This window comes from Passer domesticus, chromosome 16 (assembly GCF_036417665.1).
Source record: "Passer domesticus isolate bPasDom1 chromosome 16, bPasDom1.hap1, whole genome shotgun sequence".
In the NCBI taxonomy this organism is placed as follows: Eukaryota; Metazoa; Chordata; class Aves; order Passeriformes; family Passeridae; genus Passer; species Passer domesticus.
Genome location: NC_087489.1, coordinates 7611172 through 7638708, shown reverse-complemented (window position 1 = coordinate 7638708; position 27537 = coordinate 7611172). Strand labels below are relative to the sequence as shown.

The 27537-nt window shown below is 58.3% G+C and overlaps 2 protein-coding genes across 3 annotated transcripts in view; both read right to left on the bottom strand.

The window, feature by feature from the left end:
* Positions 1–983: 983 nt before the first annotated feature.
* Positions 984–13879, bottom strand: VSTM2L (V-set and transmembrane domain containing 2 like). Of its 2 annotated transcripts, none has more exons than XM_064391765.1 (4): positions 13626–13879; positions 6291–6463; positions 4629–4679; positions 984–2209 (listed from the first exon to the last, which is right to left on the bottom strand). In XM_064391765.1, the coding sequence occupies exons 1-4, from the start codon at positions 13732–13734 to the stop codon at positions 1898–1900; spliced, it is 645 nt and encodes a 214-aa protein (XP_064247835.1). In that variant the 5' UTR covers positions 13735–13879; the 3' UTR covers positions 984–1897. The 2 variants fall into 2 exon arrangements, with proteins under 2 accessions (XP_064247835.1, XP_064247836.1); XM_064391766.1 differs by having other exon boundaries at positions 6291–6460; positions 13626–13877.
* An 8147-nt stretch (positions 13880–22026) lies between these two features.
* Positions 22027–27537, bottom strand: part of CTNNBL1 (catenin beta like 1) — a 47241-nt gene continuing 41730 nt past the window's right edge. The window contains exons 15-16 of the mRNA XM_064391418.1: positions 27314–27386; positions 22027–22278 (exon numbers count right to left, since the gene is read on the bottom strand). Of these exons, the coding sequence (XP_064247488.1) occupies positions 22190–22278; positions 27314–27386 (162 nt within the window). The 3' untranslated portion in view covers positions 22027–22189. The remainder of the gene's footprint in view (positions 22279–27313; positions 27387–27537) is intronic.

The window sequence follows — 27537 nt, the reverse complement described above, 5'->3', positions numbered from 1 at the left end:
TCACTGAGCTGCACAGCAATTTGTTTATTCCCTGTTGGAGGTGATTTGCAGCCTCCTGCCCTTCCTAGCGTGTCTCTGGGTCTGGCTTTTCCTCTGCTGTGTCCTGTGTTTTGCTGCACTGGTGACCAATGCATCCCAATCTCTCTTCTTCCCTCAGCAATCCCACTCCCTGACAAAGAGAATTTGAGCATAGCCCCAGCCCCACAGCTCTGCCAGGGATTGCTACAGCACAGCCACAACTATTGGGAAAAACTGGCTGCAATGATTTACAGCTGCTGCCCTGCAGCTCCTGAATGTTTTTCTCCCGTGCCCTTTGCTCCCCAAGCCCACAGTTCTCCAGGTGGCAGAGGTGACCATGGCTCCAGAGACACCAGCCACCTCTGCCTGTTCCTGCTCCCCAGCACAGGCTGACACTTCTGGTGGCAGAAAGAGCCACCAGCTCTTCCTCCTCCTCATCAGCACAGCGAGGGGTGAGCATGATGGAGGTCCAGGAATTAACCAGCTTCAAAGGAGCTGCAGGACTCATCTGGGCTAGGCTGGGCATTGCCAGTGCTCAGAGTTGCTCTCCCACTGGAGAGGCAGAGCCAGGCCCCAGGGGCAGCCAGCACCCTGCTTTGGGGACCCCACCTTCCACCAGGCTGGAAATCTGGTCTGGGTGCCCGGATTGGTGTCAGGATTTCACCTGGCAGCTGACCCAGCACTCCGTGGCCACAGCACGGAGCATCCCCAGCTCGCCTGGGACCTCGCTGTGCCCTGCACCCCTCAGGGCAGCACAGCAGCTCCCAGGCTGGGCAGGAGCTCCCCAGCTGTGGCTTTTTACAGCTCTGAGCTCTCGGCTGCAGGGGATGATGTTGATGCCCTCCCTCATCCCCACCCCCAGCGGCCCCAGCCCAGCAGCCCCAGCTCTGCCCGTTTTTACCCGAGGCAGTGCCAAAGCCCTGTCCCCTTGCCGTGCCACAGACAGAGCACAGACCCGCAGAGGCTTCGTTTAAAGAGCTTTATTAGCTGCAGCAGGTCTGATGGTGGCAGGCTGGGGGGCAGCAGGGGAGCAGCGCCCGGGCGGGGGGGCTCGGGACCCCCCTGTCCCTCCCCGCAGCTCCGTCCCCAGTGGCCGTGGTCACCCTCTGCTGTTTGCACTGCGACACCGGAGCCCGCGGGCCGGACCCTGCCCGGGCAGCGCGGTGCTGTGGCCTGGTGGGGAGGGATGCTGGGCCGAGACGGGGCCGAGAGCCGCGGGCAGCGGGACGGGGCTGGCGGGTGAGCGCAGGGCAGGAGGAGTGATGGGTGCACGGGGCCAGCGCCGTGGCACACCTTCCCGGCTACACGGGGCACGGGCACTGGCTGAGCCGTGCCGCAGCGTGCCGGGAGGATGCCAGGAATGTGCCGTGCCGTCCTTCCTCTGCTGAGCTCGGGCCGTGACGTGCTGGGGGCTGCGGGGCAGGCAGGGCAGGGCAGGGCGGGGCGGGGGGATACACACGGGCTCTAGGATGGAGGCTGGAACTTAGACACGCACTGCGGGGCTGGAACCGAGCAACTAAACGGGACAACCTACAGGAACCTACAGGGTCTGCGAAGCACGGGGAGGGCAGGAGGGTCCCGTGGGCAGAGAGCTGGGGCACAGCACAGCCCGCACAAGGGATGGGGACCACCAGGCGCGGGCACACGCCCCGGGCACAGCCCCAGCGATGCAGCCGTGGCACCGACGGGCCCGGCGCCCACCCCAGCCTGGCACCGCCGGGCCCCGTGAAGGGCAGAAACCTGCGGGACAGGGAGGTGGCGAGGGGTGCTGGACAGGACGGGGCGGTGGGGCCAGTCTCCGGCAGGGGCTGCGGGACCCTTGATGGCTCCGCTGAGTCCGGGGCGGAGGGGGGCTCCGGCGGCCCCCCACACCGCCCACCTACAGCACGCAGGAGGTGTCTGCCGAGCGCTTCTTCAGCTCCCTCCCGGCTTTGTGGTGGTGGTGGTGGTGGTGTGCGTGCGCTGAGCCCGGCGAGGCGAGCTCTGCCAGCGGGGTCTCCCGCAGCTCGGTGTCCTGGGGGTGCCCCGGGCCCCCCGCTGCCTCCACCCGCAGGTACGCCTTCACCTTGTGGTGCCGCGCCTTGCCGTCGCTGGAGTCGATCACCCGGCACTCGTAGGTCCCCTCGTCCTCCAGCTTCACCCGCGACAGCCGCAGCTTGTGGGAGATGTTGCTGCCGACCACCTTCACCACCTGCGTGGGGCAGACGGGCGGTCAGGGGTCCCCAGGACTGCCACTGCCCCCCAGACACCGGGGCAGTGCCACCCCCGGCCGGGTGCCACCACGGCGAGGACACGGTAAGGGCTGGTGCGGGGGGACCCAGCCCCAGCCGGGGATGATGGAAGCCCTGGCTCGCACCGGCCACGCAGGGCTCGGAGATCGATGCGGAACCACGCTGGCTAATTAGCTTTTCTACCAAATTGATTCGCTCTCAGTATTTATCACCCAATGAAATTTAAGACTTACTCACTAGCCAGAGCCGCGGCTGCTCTGGGCTGGGTCAATAAATCAGATTTATAACCCACCCCGAGGCCCCTGGCTCTGTTCCCTATAATCACACTGGATGGCAAAGGCCGTTTTTCTACTCGCCGCTGCATTTGTTAGCTGAGGATTTTATGGTGTTTGGAAACGGGGCTGGAGAGGGGCAAAACCCACCCCAAACAGCTCAGGAGGGCAGTGTGGGGACCCTCAGCCCCTCCCTGTGGGGGCATCCAGTGCTGGAACATGTATGTGCCCACACGTGCACATACAAACACACACGAGCACACACAGGCTGCTGCATCAGCTGCCCTGCACACCATGGGCTGCTGAGAGTGAGCTGGTGCCACAAGTCACAGCCAGGGCCACCCAAAGAGCATCTCAGGGCTGCTCGGTGGCCACCTGAGCCCCAATCCTGCATTGCTGGAAGTGGGGGTCTGGGGGAACATGGCAGGGGCAGGAGGTGCCAGGTCCTGGTGCCAGTGTGCCCAGATGCTGAGACTGTCATGGGAAAGGAGCTTAAAAAAAAACCCTCTTAGTCAAGAGAGCCAGAAGTCACTGAAATTAATGGCTGGGAAATTTAGAACTAATAAAATAAAACCCCAATTTGCTGGTGCCACCAGTGGCCATGGAACCGCTACCCAGCAGGTCACTGAGCCTCAGGAGGGAAGATTTTATGATGGTCCATAACTCCTGTGGCTCTGCCAGCACAGGCAGGGCAGGGATGGCCCTCACTGCCCATGGGAATGGGGCAGAGCCCCTGGCACAGCCAGGATGGGCAGATTTGCTGTGCCCAGCTCAGCCCTGTGCTGTGCCATTGGATTCAATAAAAATAAACCCAAACCCATCATGTTTCACTGCTCTTCATCCCTGCAAAGCATCTCCAGCACCAGGTGTGTTTGGTGGATAACACACAGCCAAGGGGTGCCTGGCACGGTGGCTCCTCCTTGGGATTTCCCTCCCTGTCACTGTTTGACACTGCTGTTTGTTCCCAGTCACCTGCTGCTGTGGCTGTTCCTCACATTCCATCAGATCACCCATGCTCATTTACCTCCTGCACTCCATAAACACTTAATGATCAAGGACATTTGAAATAACAACAAACAAAAGAGGTTTGAAGCTCCAGCCTCTCCCTGCTGGCTGGATCTGGAGGAGGCAGCAGAGACCTCGAATGATTCAAAATAAATCCTGGTTACACTTACACACCCATCAATTCCATCCCAGCGTGTAATTAACTGCCTAATTATGCTGAAACATGCACTGGCTGAGCTGAGAGGGAGTGCTGGCCCCAGGATGGCTCCATGCACCCTCTGTGGCCCCTCCTGGCCCTGGAGCAGGGCCTGGGTGGGCTGCAGGGAGCAGCAGCACCCCAGGCTCAGCAGACAGGGCCTGGCAGAGCTTTGGCTGCTCCAGCAGCAGACCTGGAACTTTGCTGCTTGTGGGGCAGGGAGCCACAGCACCCTGGGGAGGAACAGACCCTGGAGGAACCTGCTTAGGTTTGGATATGGATTGTGGGTGTCAGTTCATCAAAGGGGACATGACCCCTGGAGGGGAATTCGTTACCATCAAGAGAAACTGATCCTGCAGGTGGGTGCTGAAAGGTGTTGCTCTCCCTTGGGAAGGGTTTCCCAGGGATGAGAGGCTGATCCTGGGTGTGGGGAACACCCATCTGAGAAGCCACGGGTGCCTTGCTCAGTCAGTGAAGGAAAATGGAAGTGCCAGGAGAGCTGCCAGGTGACAGTGGGCAGCTTTCCAGCACTGCTCTGTGTCCGTGGCACCCCCAAACGCAGAGCTCCCCAAGGCAGGGAGAGCCAGGGGGGCACACACCTGGCAGCAGAAGGCCAAGAGTGTTTTATTTAACTGATTAGTGGCTCCTCATTCTGCTCACATGAGCCTAAATGGCTTTGGGATGCTAATCCTCTGAGTCAATTGGATTATTTTATCCCTGGCATTAATGTGTCGCTCAGATGCTGGACTGAGGGTCCAGGCTGTGCCTCTCGGTGCCAGGGAGAGCAGGGCAGCCCCCCTCACCCCGTCACCCCCAGGGCTGGGCCAAGGCAGACCCAGGTCTCCCACCCTGGGGTTCCCAGAATATCCTGCTGAGCCCCCAGCAAGAACCATCACCCAAACTCACGCTGATTTTTGTCGCCTCTTTCCCGGGCTCCTCTGGTGGTGATGATTTCAGCTGTGGAAAAAGCAGGGTAGGGGGAGACCAGAGAGGGAAGAGAAATGGTCAGCTCAGCCCACCAGACCCCTTCCCACCCCCAGGATGGTTGCCCCAAGGAGGAAGGGAGAGGGAGAAGGGGGAAGAGAGAAGGGACTGCCCAGCCCCAGCAGAGCCAGGCACCCAGGGCGGGTGAAGCCACTCTGGGTACCCGGGGTGGGAGGCACCAGCAGCAGCACAACAGCCAGGGAGCACGGGGTGCTCAGCCACAGGTCCCACTGCAGCTCAGCTCCAGGTGCTCCCCACGATCCAGGAGTGGGGATGGAGCCCTGATCACTGTGGCACCACTGCTGCAGCAGTGACCCCTGTCCCTGGAACTCTGTCCCCATCGCTGCCAGCACCTGCCCCACTGCCACCACCCCTCCTGCAGCCACTGGCTGTGCATTCCCAGTGCCCCCAACACCCTTGACCCTGCCCACCCTGCACCCTTGGCAGTGCTCCCCCCAGCCTGGCAGCACTGCCCCGAGGCTTCTCAATTTATGGCAACACCAGCAGCAGCCCTGCCAAAGACACTACAATAAAGGCTCATTAAAATCCCCAAAGCTGTTTCCCATTCTTTGGCCCTTATCTCTGTGTGAACAGAGAGAGAAATAAAGAGAGGCTGTTTGCTGGACCAGTACACAGAGAAACAGGGGACAAGGGAGGGATGGAGGGTGCGGGGCCAGGAGGGATGAGCTGGTGATGAGACAGGAGAAGGCACAAGGACAAAAACAAAGCCTCAGCCTGGGACGGGTCCTGGCAATGGGCCAGGCAGCCCCTTGGCTGGGGAGGGCGGCCAGGACAGCCCAGCCCCATGACCCGGGGCACCCTCAGTGCAGCTGGACCCTGAGCAGCCCAGCAAAGCACCACAGGAGCCCCGGCTGCTCTCTGTCAGAGCAGAGGTGAAACCCTGCCCTGCTGAACTGGTCAGCACCAGCTGCTGCGGGCCGGGGTCCCACCAAAACCCAACGGTGGCTGCAAACAAAGCCCTTCCCCACGGCAAGTGCGGGCAAGGGCTCTGCCTGGGGGGCTCTGTCTGAGGGGCTCTGTGTGAGGGGCTGTGTGTGAGGGGCTCTGTGTGAGGGGCTCTGCCTGGGGGGCTCTGCCTGAGGGGCTCTGTGTGAGGGGTTCTGTGTGAGGGGCTCTGCCTGGGGGGCTCTGTGTGAGGGGTTCTGTGTGAGGGGCTCTGCCTGGGGGGCTGTGTGTGAGGGGCTGTGTGTGAGGGGCTCTGTGTGAGGGGCTCTGTGTGAGGGGCTCTGCCTGGGGGGCTCTCCCTGGGGGGTTCTGTGTGAGGGGCTCTGTGTGAGGGTCTCTGCCTGAGGGGCTCTGTGTGAGGGGCTCTGTGTGAGGGGCTCTGTCTGGGGGGCTCTGCCTGAGGGGCTCTGTGTGAGGGGCTCTGTCTGGGGGGCTCTGTGTGAGGGGTTCTGTGTGAGGGGCTCTGCCTGGGGGGCTCTGTGTGAGGGGCTCTGTGTGAGGGGCTCTGTGTGAGGGGTTCTGTGTGAGGGGCTCTGCCTGGGGGGCTCTGCCTGAGGGGTTCTGTGTGAGGGGCTCTGCCTTTCCTGCTCCGTGGAGGAGGAGGATGAGGGGCATTACCTGACTGGAAGCCCACGTCTGTTTGTCCGTCCAGTCCTTGTGGTTGCGGACGTACCACCACTGGATCTCCAGGGAGTAGGAGGGGGAGCCGCTGCCGCGGAAGGAGCACGCCATCTCCACATCCTCACCCGCCTGCGCCGTCATGTCGTGGGGCGTCTCGGTGAAGAGAGCTGCTGGGGACAGAGCGAGGGCTGCGGGGGCCTGCGGGGACAGGGCGCTGTCCCGGTGAAGGACAATGCCCCGGCCACACGGGCTGAGTCACCAGGAGTGCCCGGATCCTGCCCTGGCCGAGCAGACCCAGCCCTCACAGCAGAGCAGGCAGGTCCCTGTCGTCCCCAGCTTCTCCTTTCCCACCCCAGTGTCCCCTCCCCACCCCAGCAGAGGTGCCTGGCCCCCACCCCAGGCACTTTGCAAAGACCAAAAGGGGAAAGGGAGGGAGCAGTGCCCCCCTGCTCCCACAGCATCCCCCAGACCCCTGCCCCAGGACGAGCACCACACCTCTGAGGTGAAGGAAATAAACAGAGCATGATGGCATCTCACTCAGATCAGGACATAACTGAAAAACAAATCCTCACTTAGTGCGGCCCCAAACAGGCTCCCACACGCCATATGGTTTGCTTTCCTCGCTCAAAACAAATATTGTTCAGAGATGTAATTAGAATTCTTTTCATCTCCTCTGGAGAGACTGTTGTTCCTCCGTGCAGACGCCCCAGCGCGCAGGGCACCGGCAAACGCTGCTGCCACCACCGGCGCAGCGGCTTCTCGGTGGCACGGCACGGGGACAGGGCTGCCAGCCCCCTGCACACCCCGGGCACTGCCCTGTGCCCCCTGTCTCCGCTCAGCCCCTCCCGCTGCCGGCTCACAGCCGCAGGGCAGCTCCCATGGGAGCCACCGGCGCCCGCTGGGACACGCAGCCTGTCGGGAGCAGCACTCTCTCCAGCCCTCATCCCTCGGAAAACCAATTATTACCAGCCCAGACAAAAAGTTAATACCTCTGATATCTCCCTGTCCCTCTGGACGCATGGAAATCCCATCCACTTATCGCTTTCCTTTAATCCATCTCAGCAGGGAGCAGAGGCAAATACCCAACTCCGGGTTTACCAAGGCAGGGTGTCCTGGTGGGGTTCCCAATGCTGTTCCCACATCCCGTTCACCCAGAACCCGGCACCACAGAACGTGGATTCTGTGCTGGGCATGGAGGGAGCCCCAAGGGAACAGCTCTGGTGACCGAGGGCTGGGGGAGGAGCAGGGGGGTCTTCTTGGCACAGGACAAAGGGTTCCTCTGTGCTCCAAGCCACAGTGGTGTCCATCATTAACCAGCACTCTCCCACCATTCCCTGGCTGCAGGCAGGATCGGGCTCTTGTCCCACAGAATTCCTGCAGGCAGCAGCAATGCCAAAGGCAATCCCAGCAGGGCCTGCACCAGCCCCAGCCACCACAGCTCCAGCAGTGCAGGGGTGGGGTGATGCCCTGAGGGCTCCAGCCAGGTCCAAATTGCTGTGAACACAATTAAAATCTGCTCCCACAGACGAGAATTTGGCAGATAAGCCGAGAAAAGGCTGGATTGAATCAAGCGCCTTCTTTCTTTCCGATTTTAATTGGGAAGCGTATGTACTAATTAACCCCAGAGCTCAGCCACCTCCAAGCACATCCAGAGGAGCATCGATCCTGCAGATGGATAGCCAGGGTCATCACCTTTGCTGGGGACACATCTTTCAGGCATGTCCTCCAGCAGCACCGTGTGCCCTCCCTGATGGATGCCGTGGACACCGGCCCCGCCTGGACAGGGGTGACTCAGTGCCCCCCAGCCCTGCCCCTCACAGGGACACCAGGGGGGATCAGGGTCCCCCCAGACAGCCCCCAGGCTGGCCATGGACCCTGCACTGGGTTGGCCAGGCTGCCTGGACACTGCTCCTGTGAACACTGGACCAGTCACCAACTCTGCCCACTGCCCTGTCCCCCGGTGTCCCGGTCCCTGCCCACCCCAGCCCCGTCCCTCTCCCCCCACTGGCACTGGAGCCACATCCTCACGGCAGGAGGGATGGAGGGGCCGGTCAGGGGCTGCTGCTCCGTGTGCTTTATGGCCTGCTACCTGTCATAAACTGAGAACGCCAGGATCAATAAATCTTCCAGGAAATAAAAATCAGGGGAAATAAAATGAACTCAATGGGGAAACACAGATAAACAGAATTGAAAATGCCTGCTGGGACAGCTTGGTGCTCTCATAAACCACAGACAGACCTTTGTGGGCACCATCCCTCACCTTGGCCAGGCTCTGCACAGGGAGGGGGCTCCAGCAGTGGGGATGGGGCAACAGGAGGTTGTGCACTGCCCCGAGCACCTGGAAATGCCCTCAGGCCCCTGCTCCATCCCCCTGCCTCTTCCACAGGCCCCACGCAGCACAGAAAGCCCCTGCAGGGCTCTGCCTGCTGCCTGCCATTCCTCAGCTGTGCCAGCTTCCACCGCAGCCCCCACAAGGCACCAAGGACCACACCAGAGCAGTGTCACCACGGGCACCAAACCAGGGCAATTGTGTAAAGATGTACTGGAAGATGATGAAATACGCACTGGACACTTGCAAACTCCTGTTAATCACCCAGTCGGCGCGGGTTCCCAGAGGGATTTTTTCCCTAAACCAGGAGTCAGAAGCCTCTTTCTGTGCCCTGCAGGGCTGGAGCCCCTCACTGGAGCTGCAGCCGGGCTGGAGGGGTGAAAAGAGCCAAGCAGGCGGCGGGGCTGGGGCTGGCTCCGTCCCACGCTGGGCAGGGACAGGGGCTGGGGGAGCTGAAACCGCCCTGTGCTCCTGCTCCTGCCCGCTGGAGTGTCCATCCAGAGCCTGCCCTGCGCCCCGGTGTGGGGCCGGCTCTGACCCGCTGGGTCTGTGCTGCACCGCCGCAGGAAAAGCAAATGAGTCCAAACAGAATCCACCACCACGGGCACTCCCCAGGCACCCACAGCCCCTCGGGCACCGTCCCCTCCCCAGACACCCGTGACCTCCCCAGCAGCTCCCCTTCCCAGGAACCCGCGGCTCCTGTGGCTGGTGGACAATGACAGCCCCGGTTCAGGGGCACCCGAGACACATCCCGGCACACGGACCAGACACAGACCGACCCTCCTGCTGCCACAGGACCCCCAGCCCCTGGCACAGCCTGCCTGGGAAAGAGCCATCCCGGGGGATCGGGAGGCACCCAGAGTAGAGCTGGGCACTGCCCCAGTGCCTGCGTGACCTCACTGTCCCCACCGCGGGGACACCGGCTGTGCCGAGGCTGCTGCACGGGTCGGGCTGCAGCCCCGCTCCCCTCCCCTTCCCAGCGCCGGGAACTGCCGGGGATGCTTCTCCTCCTGCCGAGCCCGCGAGCAGGGATGCTGACCCCGGGGCGCTGCGAACACATCGCGGTGCAAAGCGCTGCACAAACGCGGCGTGACGGCCGCGTCACCGCTGCGAGAGGCCAGGCGGCTCCGGCCCCGGCAGCCGAGCGGGCAGAGCGCTGTGGCGGTGAGCGCTGCTCTCCTCCAGCCATCCAAACATCCGGACATCGCCCTTGCCACGGCACGCGTCGGGCCGTGGCTGGGGCCGGGAGGCTCCCACCACACGCTGGGGATGGCAGCGCCATTGCTCTGCCCCTCTTTACTGTCATATGAGCAGCAGAAGGAGCTCAAATTTGCAGCATGTGAATTAAAAACAACAACAAAAAAAAACACCTAACTCGGTGAGTGTGATCAGGCCAGTGCTCACCTCACCGGAGAGCTGGAATGAACCTTGAAAACTGCGGATATTTCCAACAGTGCCCCTTCGTGCTGGGCTGCCCCAGCTCCTACCCCCACTCCCCTAATGTTTAACCCCCTCAGCAAGAGCGAGGTCAGTGGTGAGTGTCTCCAGCGTGGCCCCGGCTACACAGAGCTTTGCCCATGCAAGGGGACTTGCTGCTCCCATCTGGTTCCTGGGGACTCACACTTCTCAGAAAATTCCCTCCCAAGGGCCTCAGGGAAGAGCTGCTATTTGATAGTGTAAGTAGCAAAGCCCAAAAATGGCCTTTTTTTGACAGCTCCCCGTGGGGCTCCAGCAGTGCGTGCAGCCAGCCTGCAGCCACTCCTCACCCTGGTGCTGCTCTCTGCCAAGGGATGGTTCCCAGCAGCCAAGGGAGGATTCTCACCTGGAATCAGTCAGAAGGAATGGGATGGGGCAGACAGGATCAGCCCCCTGGCCTCACACCCAGCACCCCAAACATGAGCCACCAGCACAGGCAGCTGCTGCCAAGAGCTGCCCACACCTCACACAGGGGCTGGTACCATCCCCAGAGCTGGCAGTGCCTGGTGCTCATGGGCACAGCACCCTCCTGCCCAGCTCTGCCCACCCCATCACTGCTGGGCTCATCCCAATCCAGCTTCACACGGAGCACACGACACAATGAACGCACCGGCAGAGCCGAGCCCAGCCGACATCGCCGGAGCTCAGTCGGGCACCCAGCACAGATGGAGCCACAGGGAGGGGGCAGCCAGGCAGGAAAGGGGAAACAGCTACAGAACAGGGGAGCTCAGAGAGAGCTGTAGAGGACAAGGCCAGGAAGGGCTGTCTGTCCCGAGCTGCACAAGTCCCACTCACACCATGAACCAAAATCCCAGCGGAGCCGTGGAGGGGAGAGGGCCCAGCAGGTGCCCACCTGGGCACCCATCCGGCCCCCGGAGCAGCCCCTGATGAAGGAGGCAGCAGAGCAGAGCCTCCAGCTCCCTGGCCCACTCCAGGTCCTCACTCCAGCCCTGCCGTGCTGCCCACAGCTCCCAGACCGCGTGCAGCCGTGCCGGCTCCGGGTTGATTCCTGCCTCGCTCACAGGGAACGTTATGATTAAAATTAGCTGTCACTGTCCTAACGTAATAATTCCCAGTGTCTGGCCCGTCGTCTGTCAGCCGCTTCAAGGGAAGAGAAAGCCCAGACGTTTGATGAGGAGAGGTGTCAGATGTAATTGCGTTGAATGACTGCACGAACAGCAGCAGGAAAAACACATCGCGTGGAGAATTCCCACCAGGAAGTGTGCAAAAATCCGGCAGAATGCAAAGTGTTTATGAAAGTAATTGATAGAATAATCACTGGGGTGTGCGGGAGCGGAGCAGGGCAGCGCCCTGGGGAGCCGGGGCACCGCTCCCTCCAGCCTCCAGCCGCGGCTCCGCTGAGGCGAGGCGGGATCGCCCGTACCCGATGCCGGGAAGAAGCCGGGCTGCTCCTGCCCACGGCACCGCTCCCCTGCCCCGCTCCGGAGCCAGCAGGCTGGGAAAGCGGCTGGAGCTTCCCAGCCAGAGCAGGAGAAAGCCGATGGCAGCAACCCAGCGTGCACAGGCTGCAATGGGGGGCATGAATAATTGAAGGCGCCAGCCTGAGGAGAGGAGAGAAGGGGGAGAGGCAGCACTGTGGGTAAGGAAGGGATGGTGGGAAGAATCCTGCGGCTCAGATGCTCTCACGGGGCAGTTGGAGCCCATCCTGGCTCCATCCTGATGTGCGGCAGGTAAAGGACTTTCTTTGGCTGTGACTTTTCCCTCCCCACAGCCGTGGCTGCCCGCGGTGGGGTGGCAGGACGGGGGAGCCGCCCGCGCTCCGGGGATGCTCACGGCCTCTCACCAGAGCACACGCTGCTCCCGGTCAACTCCCCCGCTGCATCCGGCGTGGACAAGTTAAAAGGAAGAGTGAACGCACCCCGGGGCTTGGCAGAGCCTCGCGATGCCGTGGAGGCTCCTCCAGGCCTCCAGCACCGGGCAGGGATGGAGATGGCGGCGAGCTGCGGGCGCTGCCTGCCGCGGGCAGAGCCCGGCAGGACCTGCCCGTGCCCGCCGGCCACGGCCGAGCCCATCCCGCCGGCCACGGCCCCGCTCCCGCCGCACATCTCCAACCTGCTGGACTCTCCTGGTGTGGAGGGAAAGCTGCACCAGCCAGTAATGAAATGATCAGTCTCCGATCTGCTAAACAGCGATTTATACAGGTTTTCAGCACACACAGCTTTTATCAAATTGGTATTCACCTACTGAACACAAATGGCTTATTATACATGACCCACTTATTCACTGCTTTTCAGTATCGTTAATAAAGGTTTCTGTTGTGATTAAGTGAGTTGCTGCAGAACTGCTCGAGTAGCAAGCTGTAATGTGGCTCCAAAGTGCACTCGCCCTCCCAGAATATTTCATCTCCTTGGCTCCCTGTTCCCTCGCAGCGACCATTTCACTATTTATTTGCCTATTGCTGATTTTTTGTGGGGAGCAGCGGTAGCTAATGGAGGCTCTTCACCCACCTTTCCATCTGGCACGCCAGCCTGGCAGCTCTGGAAACTCTCCTGCCTTGAACCCCCAGTGCAGAGGCTGATCATCCCTTCCCCGGGCAGGCAGGTGCCGGCCAGCCCAGGCACTGCTGCGGGACACCACAAACTGCGGGACACCTCACCCCTGCCACCCCGCCACGGCCCGAGGCGCCGTGTGCCTGGAGGCTCCTCGGGGCAGAGAGTGGCTCCCTCCGCACACAGGAGGCCCCGGAGCCGGGCGGGGGAAGAGCTGGGACCCGGGCACCCAGCATGTCCCCGTGGCCACTGCTCGGGCTCAGGCTGAACGTGCCCGTGTCACCCCAGAGAGCCAGAAGGGTCTCAGCAGTCTCCTCCGAGCGGGCTCGGTCCCCTGTCACCTTGTCGGAACCCACGGGGGAGCTGCCCCTGCGCCAGGCTCCTCACCGGAGGGTGCAGGGTGCAGGGAGAGGTTCCCCTCCCCAGCCCCGGTGGATGCCGGCGGGCTCGGCAGCGCGGACCCGCCGAACCACCGCGCACCGGAGGCAGCGGAGGAGCGGGAGGCGGCGGAGCCCCGCTGCCGGGGCGTGGGGCACCGCACGGCGGGGCGGGCGGCGGCACCGGGAGGTTCACGGGCACGGGGTGCGGGAGGCGGCGGCGGCACCGTGAGACACACGGAGACGGGGTGCGGACGGCGGCGGGCACCGGGAGGCGCACCGGGAGGTTCACGGGCACGGGGTGCGGGTGGCTGCAGGCACCGGGACGCACCGTGCAGAGCCCCCGATTCGGCAGCCCAGCGGCAAAGGCAGAGGCCGCTCCCGGGCTCCGGAGACGGGAGCGGCGAAGCCCAACCCCAGCTGGCCCCGGCTGCCCCCCGCTCCTCGAGCCGCCGGCGCGACGGACCGCGACACGGAGCTGCCCTCGGCGGCGGAGCCCGCCCGGGATCCCCGATCCCCGCACCCGTCCCGCTGCCCGGGCAGGAGCCGCCCCGACCCGCCGCCAGCCCCGCGGGGCACCGAGCCCCGGGAGCTCCCGCCGCTCCGCCGCCCCCTTCCCGAGCCCCGGCCGCCGCCTCACCGCTGCCCGCCGCCGGGGCGTCCCACGGGGGGTGCCGGGAGGCGGCGCCGAGCTGCAGGTAGAGCCCCAGGTAGTGGAAAATCCCCAGGGCCAGGGCCAGGGCGCCCATCTTGCCGCGGGCGCGTCCGTCCCGGGGGCGGCGGCGCCGCCGGGCCGAGCCCTGTCCCCGGGGCTGCGCCGCGGTCCCGGCGCCGCCGCGCTGCGGAGCTCTTCCCTCGCGCGGAGGGCGCCGCGCGCCGAGGCGGTGCCGCGGCTCGCCCGGAGCCTCCCCCGCCCGGCGGAGGGATCCCGGCCCGCGCGCACCCCCCAAGTTTTTTTCCCACGGTTCATTCCCAAACTGTGCGGGGCGGGGCCGGACCCGCCTCTCCCACCGCGACCCCCGGGACCACCCGATACCGACCCGCCGGGAACCCCCGGTGCTGCCCCGCACCGCCGGGACCCCCCCGATACCGCCCCACTGGGACACCCCGATACCGACCCACCGGGACACCCCGGTGCTGCCCCGCACCGCCGGGAACCCCCGGCACCGCCGGGATTCCTCGCACTGCCCCACCCGCCCCCCTCCGAGCCCACCCGGACCCCTCGGCCCCCCCCGTCCCGCCAGGACTCCCGTGCCTCGCTGGGACCCTCCGCACCGCACTGCCGGGACCACCGCGCGGCCAGAGCCCCGCACAGGGAAAGGTTTCTCCCTGGCATCCCCGGCCCCCGGTCCCCGCGGGGCGAGACCCCGGCACCGCCGGTGTCGGCGGGGGAGGCTTCAGCACCTGGGACAGCGCCCGGAGCGGAGCGCGGCTCCGCCCGACCGGCCCGGTACGGCACGGCACGGCTCGGTCTGGTAGGGCCCAGTACCACCCAGCCCAGTGGGACCCAGTTCATCTCAGCACGGCCCCCTTGTCTGTGATGCAGGGCAGTGCCCGGCGGGTGCGGTGCCCGCTGCTCCGGCTTCACCCGGGCCCAGCTGGGGACACTTCCAGGGGTGTTGGAACCTTACAGGAAGAACGAGGACACGCGTCCCCACGTGTATCCTGACCGCTGTCCCAGACTGTGCGAGATTTATCTCAAAAGGAAAAACCTGCAGCTGGGGTGGGTTGCAAGCTCACCTGCACCCTCAGAGCCCAGCTGGAGCGTGGCTGGTGGCACCAGAGGGAGCTGGAACAGCCACCCTGCTCCTGGCACCAGCAGGATTTCATGGAACCGCTGGAATCCCGCTGTCCCTTTGGGTGCATAAACCCCGAGGCCAAACCCACGACGGCACCAACACTTCCAGAGCTGCTCCTCACAGCAGGTCACAACAGCACCTGTGCAATTCCTGCACCTCTTCTGGAAAGCCTAAAATTCACCAAGGGGCCCAGTGGTGCCGTGTCACTGTCCTGAACACTGGGCTCAGCACCAGGGCAGGCACAGAGCAGGCGTCACTCACACAGGAGTATCTGCATGCAACAGAGCAATCAGGAGGATATTATTCGCTCTCTAGATAAACAGAAAAAAATCAGATTATTTCAGGTGTTTTCTGCCATGAGATGACAGATGTTGGCTGCAAAGAGATTCTTTAAATTGGATTTGAAAATACTGACTGTATTTCCTCAGCCTTCCCTTGGCAGAGCTCCAGAAAGAGTGGGGGTATTCTTCCCATTCCCCTCCAGCAAGGCAGGTCCCTGGCCAGGAGCTGTGCTGCCTTGTACCTGCCTTACTAATCAATAATTAAAAAAAAAAAAAGTTGTACCTGCTGCAGCATTTGCTGCATGTCAGAATAAAGCCAGGCTCAGAGCAGAGCATTGATCTCTGCCCGAGTTCATTACTCCCTCTGGAGTTAAAAGCTGGGGGAAGGAGGGAGCAGCAGTGACAGAAAAATGGGCATCACAGCCATGCCCAGCTGCATTTAGACATTCCCAGGGCTGGTTGGGATCAGAGGGTCTCGCTCTGGGATGGCAGCACCCGTGGCTAAGGACTTCAGGTGTCCTGAGGTGAAGCTGCCTGGAGCTGCTGAGCAAACACAGCTGGGTCAGGGAGCAGCTCTGGGCTGGATCCTGACAAAGCAAAAGCCTCAGACCTCCCAGAGGCACGTGTGGAGGCAAAACCCACGCACTGAAACAGGGGGATTCGTGGATCAAAGGATGGGTTTGTGAAGCCCTGAAATAGGGGGTTCTTGCACTGAAAGAGAGAGCTCATGTACTGAAAGATGGAGTTCATGCACAGGGTCAAGTGCAACAGGAGAAGCAGCAAAGGCCAAGCACTCGTGTGCTCCACATTTTGGGTGATTGGCCCAGGGTCCATCCTCTGCCACTGGCCAGCAAAGGAATAAAACCAAGCCCACACTGAGGTGGCAGCTACAAACCATGCTCCCCCAGACTTGGCACCCTGCTTTGTGCTACAGGTGTAGCCAGAGCAGGAGCAGGAGATGTCACCCAGTGGTGACTGCACATTCCAGGCAGGGATTCCCAGCTCCTGCACCCAACACGAGGGCAGCACATCCCCCACTGGAGGCCGAGGCCATGCAGCCGCACCTCAAGGGCTGAAACCTGCCTGTGCACCGAGATACTTAAATCATGCCGGGAGGAAGCAAAGAGCATAAATTCCTCCTGGAGCCAGGAACACCTCCAGAGGCAGAGCCTGAATTAAGTCCCATTTCCAGCAGATTTTCTGCCATCAGAGCAGATGAAAAACGGGCACTGGGGCTCTGCAGGACCCAGCGGGCAGGGAAGTGCCAGCGCCCGCATCTTAAGCACGCTGGGAAGGTTTGGTTCTCCTCCTCAATTTCATTCCACCGGTGACGAGGCCTCGGGCAGGTGCTGCTGCGGGTGCAGCCGTGAACCCCCTGCTGTCTGACAGGGATAGCGGGGAGGTCGCTCGCTCACAGAGGCGGGAGCAGAGCCCGCGGGAGCGGAGCCAGCGGCAGAGCCGGTCCCTTATCTGCTCGCTCGTTACTGCTCTGACCGCCTCCCTCACAGGGCTTCTCTTTCACAGGGACTCGCTCTCGAGGATGAAACACTCCTTATCTCTGCCAGTGCCAGGTTCCTGCCCACTGCTCCGTTCTGCTCGGGGGGGCACTCGCCAGATGGAGGAAAGCAGCAGGCACTTCCATGCAGTGGAACCACAGAGATCCCAGAGGCACCACATCCACCACGGTCCCTGAGGTCTGCATGTGAATTCCCTGGGACACCTGTCCATCAGGAAAAGGCAAAGCTGGAGGGTGCAGTGGAGCTCAGAAGAGCTGAGTGGGGTTGGAAGGGGATGGGGGTCAGCCAGATCAGCAGCACCTCATGGGGCATCAGCCTCAGGGGGACACCCAGACCCTGAGGGGCACAAAGAACATCCCCAGGGACATACCTCTAACCTGGAGTTGCCCAAGGACACCCAGAATGAAAGCAAGAGCATTGGTCCTTCCTGCTGGCTCCCGAGTGCTGCTCGTGCTCATTCCAATGCCAACACCTCACGTTCCCTTTTGACAAAAGCTGCCCAGCAAATGGAAGAAAAAAACCCTCAAACCCCAAACCCCAAAGCTGCTGAAGCACTGGGGTCTGCTTCATGCATTATTTTGAAATGCACCTCTTTAGGGGCTCATGCAGGGGCACCCCAAGGCTCAGCACTGAGCTCTCCTGAGGTCCAGCAGCCAACGCTCGAATTTGCGTCTGCCTGGGAGAGTGAATTGGGTTGTTCATCTCTCTGACGGGCAGAATAAACACCCTCCACATTGATACTGAGCTCATTTCTGATACTTGTTTAGAGACTTGACAATTCCTGTATAAAAGGATTTCCTTCCACAGCTGAAGTTTGACATTCCTGCATTATTAGATTATTTGCAAAGGTCTGCGTGCGCTGCAGGAAAACAATGCTCCCGCCAGGCAACATTAGAGCCTGCTCCTGCACAAATCATCCCGGGCACAGCCAGCCACGGCGGCAGCGCCTGTCGGGATCCCCAGTGCAGGGAGGGAGCAGCCAGGGAGGCAGAGAGGGGGAGCTGAGCAAACACAGCCCACCCACCCACACCACGACAGCCACAACAGCATCAAAAACAGACCGAGCAGGAGGGGGGTTTTGGGGAGAGGGAACCCTGCTCAAGATCAGCACCACCACGGGCTCCCTGTGTCACTGCCAGCACAGCCCTTCCCAGGGCACGACCTGGCTGGGAGAGCAGTGGGAGCGTTTATGGGCAGGGACACGTGGTGGTTTTGTCCCCCTGCCTGTTTTGGGACGGTCACAGTCCTGTGTCCCTGGCCCCCCACCCTGGGGAGCCCTGGGAGTCCCAGCACAAAGAAAGACAGCAGGAATAGGCCCCCCAAGCACATGGGGGCTTTGGGGCTCAAAGGCCTCTGCCCAGAGCAGCCCCTGCACAGGGAAGTCTCCAAAGCATAAAATTCAGAAGAAAATGACTTGAAAAGAATTATTTCTTCAGAGAACTCAAGGCTGTTTCCAGGCCATTAACTCCTTCCTCTGCAGAACCCACCGCCAGGTTCCTGATGGAGAGGAGCAATATCACAGGTGTCCGTCATTCTGGAACAGTTCCCTCTTTCCAAACAATTAAGCACAAAAAAAATTAAATGTAAAAAAAAACCAAACAAAAAATACCACAAACTGAACCAGCCCTTCACCCTCCAAATAATTTCCTGCCCCAAGAGAAAAGCTTTCCCTGAGAGCAAGGCCTTAAAAGAAAAAAAAATATTTTAAAAAATCAATAGTGTAAGTGACTTATTTCGCAGCTGACGGTTTGTTCCCAGTGCTGACAGCCTCTCGCTGTATTTAGCACAGCCTCAGTCCCTCCACTGGGACATCAGGAGATGTTCCTCAGCCATGATTTACACTCATTTCTCCCCGTTTAGGGAGGCTCAGCCAGGAGCGCAGCTGAAGATGGATTTGGACACACACTGAGGACGGTCGGTGCCTGTCTCCCGTGGCCAGGGGGAAATGCCATCAGCTCCTGCCACTCCCAGCAGGAGGAAAACAGTGCTCTGACCCTCCCTGATGCTGCCAGCACTGGGGATCCCACCCTGCCACCCATGGCATGGATGGTGTCACCATCCCTTTCCCTCCCTGCTCCTGCTTCCCCAGGACTTGTCCCAGGATCTTCCCAGCCCCAGCCAAGTCCAGCCTGGCCACAGCCCAACCAAACCCCACCAGGGGCAGAGGAATCCGATGACCCCACAGGCTGAGGACAGCATCTCCCTCATCCTTCGCTGCTTTCCTGCTTTTAAATCCTGCACTGGTGCTCAGCAGCCTGGTGCACCTGGTACCGAAGGCTGCTGAGCCCTGATCAGTGCCCTGGCAAAAGGGCATCAATGTCCAGATGTCCGGGTGACAGGCTCACCCCTGCCTGCAGCAGCCACTGCCCACAGCTGGTCTCAGCCTGGGGCAGCCTTGGGCATGCCCAGGGGCCAGAGCTCCCACCACTGCATCCCAGGATCCTGCTGCAGAGGGAAGCATGAGGTATTACGGGTGCTCTGCTGGAGAACATCCTCCCAGCTCGTTTCTCCTGGAGGGCAAGATTCCTGCTTCCCATCACCAGAGTGCCCCATCCATCATGTTCCCTCTAATTACCTTCTCATTTACCTCTTTAGTCAAATCTGTTTACAATCAGAGATGAGAAAGCACAGCCCAGGGAGGGGTACAGTGGAGAGGGGTCTCTGTCCCTGCATGTCTTCCTGCCCTGTGCTGAAGCTGGCCTGGTACTCTGAGAGCAGAGTGGCCAGAGGAGTGTGGCTCAACACAATGAGGGCTCTCAGAGGAGCCAAGGCCACCAGGCTGCTGTCACCAGTCCCTGCCATCACTCCCAGCAGCCCAGAGTCCCACGGGTGCTGCCTGTGTGTTGTGCCAATCCTACATCCTCTCCCAAAATCCACATTTAGCTCAAAAGCCAACAGTGATGCTGCTGTTCCAGGACCACAGAACCAGCAGGGTTAAAGCAGGGCACAAATCCCCCTGTCTGCAGCCTATGGATGCTTCCTCAAGGAAATCTGTTATTAGCTCCACCTTTTAATCCTCCCTCAATTACAATAACGTCATTCTCCACAACTGCCAAGACTCGGGGTGCCCATCCTCACACCTCCAAGGCTTTTCTGTGCTGCTCAATATGACAGCACAAATGAGCTGGCTAGGAGCAGCACATTAAGCTGAATAATTACCTTAATTAATAAGAGTGTGCCCAGGTGGGCCTCCAGCCTATCCCAAGGACCAAGGCAGAGGATCCAGTGTTTCTCAGCAGTGGGGTGTGGGGCCAGTGTGGGTGCATGGCAGGGCCAGCTGTGATTACCAGGATCAAATCTGACTGGGCTCCTTTGGAGGAGTGGGGTTCCTCCCTCTGAAAGAGCTTGGAAATTAGAAAAGAATAATTCGTCATCCACCTTGTAGAAGCCTGCTTTGCAGGAACCATCTCTGTGCAAATGCCTCAGCAACATCTGGAGCACCCTCATCCATCACAGGAACAGCGGCTGGGCTGGGTGGGATGAGCACACTGCCATTCCCTAATGCCACAAATTCTTCTTTCAGCTGGGGAACACAATACTCACAGCAAGGCACTCCTGCTCCCCAGGAGCAGCAGAAGCAGCACCATGGCCCTGAGAACTGTGAGGGACAGTGCAGGGGTGGCACCACATCCCAGCCCTGCAGAGGGAACACCCCTCACCTCACAGGGTGCTGCTGAGGCCCCATCACAGGCTGTGCCTGCTCCTTCTCCTGACCCAGGACAGCTCTGACTGCTGGCAGCTGGAGCAGTGCCAGGACCCTTTCCTGCTCCCCAGGGAGCCCAGGGAACCCACACACCACACTTTTGGTTCCTCCAGCCCCTATCCTTTGCTGTGAGAGCTTCCAATGTGAGTTCACTGGCACAACCCACTGTGGCAGCGACTGATATTTCACTCCCAGCAGATGCTGCAGGAGGTTTTCCCCATGCAGGGATCATGCACTGCACACCCACAGCAGCTCACCAGCTGTGCATGGAAATGATCACATCTATACATACATGTGCAGCAAACAGCAAAGTCAAGTTTAAAACGGACACTCAGATTTATAAGCTTACCTTGCCCTTAGGCAGTTTACTGAAGTTTTCTCAAGACCTTCCCTGCCCTTTTCTTCCCCAAAATTCATGGCCCCACTTCTCACCTGAAGCTGTTCCACATTCACTAAGTGCCCTTTCTGCCCTGCCTCAAACTCTCTGAGATCCCTCCCTTTCACCTCAGCTCCACCAACACAGGCACAGTGTGAGGGGACAGCCAGTTATCTTCCAGGGGAAACCAGAGACCAGCTCTGACCACAGCTCCACTGGTGTGGAAAGGGAATAAATCCCAGAATCAAGTAAAAACCTCAACACACCTGAAAGCTAAAGGAAAAACACCTCTAAGGAAGCTGATTGAAAACAGAAGAAAGAAATGAGGAATTTGACAAGTTCTACAGAAAAAAATGTATTTTTGCAGCTTTTTGTGGCTGCTGAAGCCACGACTTCCATGCTGATGCCCTGAACACCAGCGCTCAATAGCACCAGGCCAGCAGTGCCTGTGCAGTCAGGATTGAAGGAAGCCTTTAAGCTTGCCTGACAATGCATTTTTCTTGGAGATAAAAAATGAATGCTGCCAGCATGCAAATCTCTCTAAATTAGGCACGGCCCAGCTTGCGGGAGCCACGATGGCTTGTGATGACAGTCATTAACTTCAGCAGCAGAAAAGAGGATGCAGGAAAATATCCTCTGCCACTTCCCATCCCAGCTGGGTGTCCCAGCACAGGGAAGCACTGGAGTCTGGCACAGTGACACCCAAAACCACACTGTGGTTGATGAGAATGAGCTGTGGCCCTTTCTCCTGGGGCAGGCAGGCCATCCCTCTGCTCTCAGGGACTTGCTGCTGCTCCAAGAGCCAACCTCCCTGTCCAGAAACCACACTGGTTTTCTACTGAAGCACAGCCAGGACCCCAAGCTGACTGTGAAAGAAAGGCAATGGAATTTGGGCATGTCACTTCTTACCTCCCCTCACTCTTAGTTCTGGGTAAAACCCCAATGGACTCTTTTCCTCTTTTCCCTCTTCCTGTGCCAGGAACCTACTTTCAATTCCCACTCACCTTTGGGAAGATATAACAGGAATGGCTGATGTGGTCAATTCCTGGATCTCGTCTGCCACTGAAGAAGGGATGAACTGGACACACACCACTGCCTCAGCCTCCCTGGTTCCCATCAGAGCAAGGGTTGTACATTTTCATTAATGCATCAGGCTGGAATAACCTGCCAACAGTCTCTTGAGCCATGCAGGCTTCCTCTCTGCCCTCCCTGCCACACATACATTTGTATTGTTTCACACTGATCCTTGGCAGCTTGATTTAGGGGGAAAAAGATAAAAAAGATGAGAACCTCATGCTGGCTTTGTGCTGGGTATGCAGCCGCAGCCCCACTCATAGAACACTGCTCAAATAACAAACCAGCAACTAAAAAAAAAAGCAAACTATCTTTAATATCTCCCAAATCCCATTTAGAAGCAGTTTCATAGAAACATCACTTTGATCGTGCAACAGAGGCTGGAGGAGGGGCAGGAGGAGGGAGGACTGGCGCCAGGTCCTTGTGGGCAGACACAGAGGTGTCTGCCAGGGCCTCAGAAATTCTCCAGCAGATCCAGGATCCGTTTCTGCTCGCTCTCCCGGAACTCCTGGTTCTTCCCGTCCCCGATGTTCTCCGCGTACTCTGCAGGGAGAGAGCACAGGGACACGGGCTTTGAGTGCCACAGGAACAAACAGAGGACAACAGCTCCTGCACACACCACAGCAGAATCTGCACCCACACGACTGACTGCAGACAGCCAAATGGGAATTAATGCAAGGAGCACTGATGGTTTCCTGCCCATCCCAGGGTTGAAGCTTTGCATAACAAACACCTGCTGACACTCATTAAAGCTGCTGAGGCAGACAGACACAGAGAACTCCCTGCTCTGGCCCAAGCAGACAGCAGCACCCAGGAGCACCCATTCCCAGGCATGGGAGTCATGGCAAGAAATGCAAACAGACCATAAATCACTGCAAATCACCAGATTCCTAGGTCCCTTTGGCAACTCAGTGTCACCAGGGAAGGTGAGGTGGGGTCTGTGACAACTGTTAATCATTCCCAGTCCTGGGTTTAACCTGCTGTCCAAGCATCCTGAATGAGGATTTTTGCCCAGGAGACCCCAATTCCTCCATCTACCCAGTGTTTTTAACCACCCAGAAGAAAAGCCAGCAGTTCAGATTTAACTACAAACCAAACTCCTTGTCATCAGGCCGAGGACACCAGACTGACCACGGCCTTGCCCATCCATGCACACAGCTAAACACCACAGAACTAAACATTCCCTCTGTAGCTCTCTTTCCTGATATTCATTTGGAGCTGGCAGCTCTCATCCCCTTCCAGCTCCCTCCTTCCTGCAACCAGAACCTGCATTTTCAAAGAAGGTTTAAAAAGAAGATATGAAAAGCAGGTTCTGAGCTGCAGAAGCAAGGAGCTGAACAAATCTGAGGAATCAGGAGCAGGCTGATGGTTAAGACAGCGCTTCCCTGCCTCCGCCTGCTTGCATTCTTTTCCTTCTTCCAAACAAACAGAACAGCTTGTATTCAGCACTGAATGGTAAGTTGCTGCAGAAAGTTTGCTTTAATATTTATACATTTAGCACAGCTACACGCTCTGAGCTCCATCAAAGCCTTTGTTACAGGAGCACTGAAAGCTGTGAGGACAGGCAGAAGTTAGCTGATGTGGGAGTCTTCCCTCCTGTGTGTACACTCTCTCTCTCCATGTAAAAGCAGTAGAGTTCTTTACCAAGCCTCTGGGAAAAATACTTTTAATATTTATAAACTGCTCCAGTACCTGTAACATGAGCAGGTGGTAATGCTGAGGTTTGCTGCAGGTGAACCTGAGCTGCCCACTGTCCCAGCAAAGGGACCAGCCCAGGGCACCTTCTCTCAGTGGAGGAGCTGCTCTCCACAGCTCTCAAAAGCAGCAGGAAGCTCCTCCAAGGAGGGACTCCTTGTAGCTCCTGTGGATGGAGTGATTGCTGCGAGGCACCCGGCCCTGTTTGTGCTTTGGGCTGCACTGGGGATCCAAACCTCAGGCACAAGATGATCCCAGTGCACAGGGAAGGGGCTCCCTTCCCAGCCAAGGCTGGCATTCAGCTCAGGCTCCCCTCAGGCAGTGCCAGAGCCCGAGTGCTGGGCTGGTGGAGGAGCCAGCTCTGTCCCCAGCAGCCCCTTCCATGCTCCATCAGGGTAAGTGCCTCTGGAACAGGCAGTGGATGTGAGTGCTGGAGTTTACTGCAGCCCAAGGCAACTTCCAACCTGCAGTGGCCTCTCCAAGCCCAGGTGAGGGACAGCCATAGTCTCCAAGCCTGGCACAGCCAGCAGCTCTGCCCCCAGCATCCAGTAAGGATGGCCAGACTGCCTGGACTAGGGCTCAGCAGGGAGCCCCTGAGTGCCATTAATGACACTGCCCTTCCTTTGTACCGAGAGATCACCCAAACAAAAACAAGACACAAATTCTTCTTATCTTGTCCAAAAGCTTAGCATTTCTCCTTCTAAACATCCAGGCTTTGTAAGACTAAAACCCCTGTTACTCCAAGGCAGAATGTTTACTGGGTTATGACAGCTGCTAATGCTCATTTGAAGCATTAACAGCTTGAAGACACCAGATAAAACCCCCAGAACCAGGCTTAAAAAAGTAAATCTCCAACCGAGATTTTATGTATTTACTTTTTTATTTAAAATTCCACCACTTCACTGAGACTGCTAAAAAAAAATCACATGTAAGCTGCTCCTGCCAACAGTTAACCAGAGCTTACACACTGCTGTAGCTACACAAAGGGAAAGGGCCCAAGATTGGTTTCTGCTTCATTAGACAAAATACAATGGTTACAGAACAGTAAAAATCAATTGGGAAATACTGAGGCTTGTAATGGATATTGGAAGCTGTGGAGCCTGCACAGATGGAGGCACCATGAGCCAGACTGAACTCCATCCTCAGAGCACACTGACCCTTCCTTTGTGTTTACCTGTGCTAACAGGTTTGGGCTGGAATGTGCAGCAGACATTCCACATGCCCAGCTCCCAGTGTGCCTGCTCACCTGACACCAGCTGTGAGAGGGGGCCTCAGCAGGAGCAGCTCTGACAGAGCTCCTGAGGCAGCCAGGATCAATGGCTAGTCCCTCTGGATCAGTGAGGAACAGGGAGATTTGCCATTCCAGAGCCAAGTATCACTTCAGAGAAACCCGTGCCTCACTCCATTCCCAATGACAGATGCAGACCAGGCACCTCCCCAAGATACTGACACTGCCATCTCAAATCCAGCCTCCATCCCCTAAACATCTCCCTAGCCAAGGTACACACCACTCAGTTGTTTTCTTCCAAAGCATAAACTGACTGTCCTGTTGCAAGAAATGCTTGATCTTGGAGAAAAAGGAAGTGTGGGAGGACTGGTCAGCCTGCAGAAATGCATTAATGAGCCTCCCGTTATTCCCTGCCCACTCCTCCCCCTTGAAAGCTCTACCATAAGAAAACAGTCTCGCTTCCTTGCTTGCATCGTAAGTAATTCTGAGCCACCCCAAGGGATCCATCAGCTGTCAGGTTGCCAGAGAAACATGGAGAATATGTAGGCCATAAAAATCAAACTAAAAACTGAGCACCTAATTAGTATGCAAAAATAGAAAATAAAAACTGAACAAGAGCAAAACACTGAACGAAAAGTAAAAATAAACCGGTCCTCATGTGTCCTGAGAGCAAGTTGGGAAGTAGCCTGGAAACATTCCAGCCAAGGCTCAAGCTCCTGAGCTCTCAGCCACTTGCAACAGAGTCTTGTGCAGTTGACTCCAGTGAAGTTTTGGAAGCCCCACACTGCAGGGTCCACACCAAACCCCAGTTCCAGCCCCTTGTTCCTGGGAAGCTGTGTCCAGGGCAGTGACTCCCTCAGAGAAGCAGCTGTGTGTACCTGGTGCTGTTACAGGCTGGTGAGTCTGTGCTGACTGCACATGTGGACACAGGTGTGTAGCTACTGAAATGCTCAAATTTCAAAGCCCAGACTGCAGCTGAGCCCAGTTCTGCTCCAGCCTCCCAGGTCCTACTGGGGACTTCACGAGCACCCACTAAGAAATTTATCACTGAGGTTTTGATTATTGTCTCTAGAAGTCTCTAAAACTGGCAAGTATAAGAGTTGGGAGAGCTGCAGTCAGAGCCCAAACTCTGAACCCATCCCTGCATTATTAACAAGTCAAAGTGCCCCTTCAAGGCAGGGAATGTGCTGCTGCTGAGAGCACCCAGCCCAGCACGACCCTGAGCTTGGAACACCCGATACAACCACTGAGAAAGTTTCACAATGCAAGTCACTGTCTGGGAAAAAAGAATCAGATGAAAATTTAATGCAGCTGCCCTTCAATTCAGCTTGGTATGTAAGTCAACACCCCAGAGCTGTGACTGTGAGGTGTGCAAATCCAGCGAGGTGTGCAGACAACTCCCCCAGGGACACACGGCCCAGGGCAAGTGTGGGAATCTGAACACGGACATGTGCCATAGTCCAGATTGGAAAGGGGCAGTTTAGAGGCAGGAATTTTCATGTATCATAATTAAAATCAGAAAAGACATTGTATGCAACCCCCCTGTTCACCAGCAGGCATTAGCTTGCACTTTGTTGCTAAAGACAAGGGCCAAAGAGATTGCATAGCTGCAGGTAATTTCACACTGTCAGAAAATCACTCTTGATTTTGTCATACCAGCCAGCCTTCTGATTCCTTTTTTCCTGCATATCAGAAAGGAGAAAGCCGACAGGTTTTGCAGGAAATAAGCTGTGTGTACCTGCCATTGTTGAAGTGGGGGCAAGAAAAGCCCAGGAGAACATTGTTGCTCCCAAAGGAAGCAGAAACACTGGAACACATCCCATAGCCCACTGCCCCAGAAATGCTGCCAAGCTTCCCTTCCCTCCAGAAGAAAAACAGACTCCTCTCCTCACACTGAAAACAACACAGCCCCTTTGGAGCAGATACACTCCATAAGGAAGCATCTTGTCCAAGCAGCTCTGGTTCCCTGCTGCTCCCACTAATCCTATCAGCTCCAAGGGGCCATGGGAAGAGGCTGAGTCCTGCCCTCCTCTCCCCAGTTCCACTGGCTGCTGCTGCTGAAGGACAGCAGGCTGCAGAGGAGGGCCACAGCTCAAAGAGGCATTGCTCTAATTCACCATGAGCATTAAAAATAACAAGCAGTACTTTAAAACTGGGATTGCAAATCACAACAGCTACATTTTAAAGCTATGGAGGATACTTTAATGCTATAATCCCTATTAATTTGACACTAAGAACAAGACAAATACACCACGGGTACTAATATGGTGCAGATGGTAAAGTGCAAGGCCATGTTAATGAAAGATGAGACTCCACTATTCTTCCCTCTAGCAGGCATGTACAATTCCCTTAAATATTTACTCTCACGTTAATGTCAGCAGTGAATTCCAGCCAGGCTGGAGCTGATGGAAGCGTGCAGTGATGTGCTGCTCTCTGACAGCAGCTACAGCAAGTGTCCTAACTCGGAGGCAAAGCAAAGCACGCCTCTAATCAGGGTGATTCCAGCCCTGCCAGGATCTCAGAACACTGCTCAGCTGCTGCCTGGAGATGCTCAGGAAGCCAGGGAGAATTACATGTGAAGGCTCATCCTGCAAAGCGATGACCAAGCTGTCCCTGGTAGCGATGAGACACTTGCACAAAAATATCTCTACTCACCCTTCAGGATGTGTCGAACAATTTTAATGGAGCTGCCTCTCATGTTCAGGATCTGGTGGACTCTCTGACGAATCTGATGAGGAGTAGGACAGAGAAGAAAGAGATCTTCAACACAAGTCCATGCGCAGCCCCAGTTTTTCCCACTTTGAGGGATAAGCAGTGACCAGGGCACCACAAAAACCAACTCAGTCTTGGCAGCCCTCAGCATCTGCTCAGGAACACCC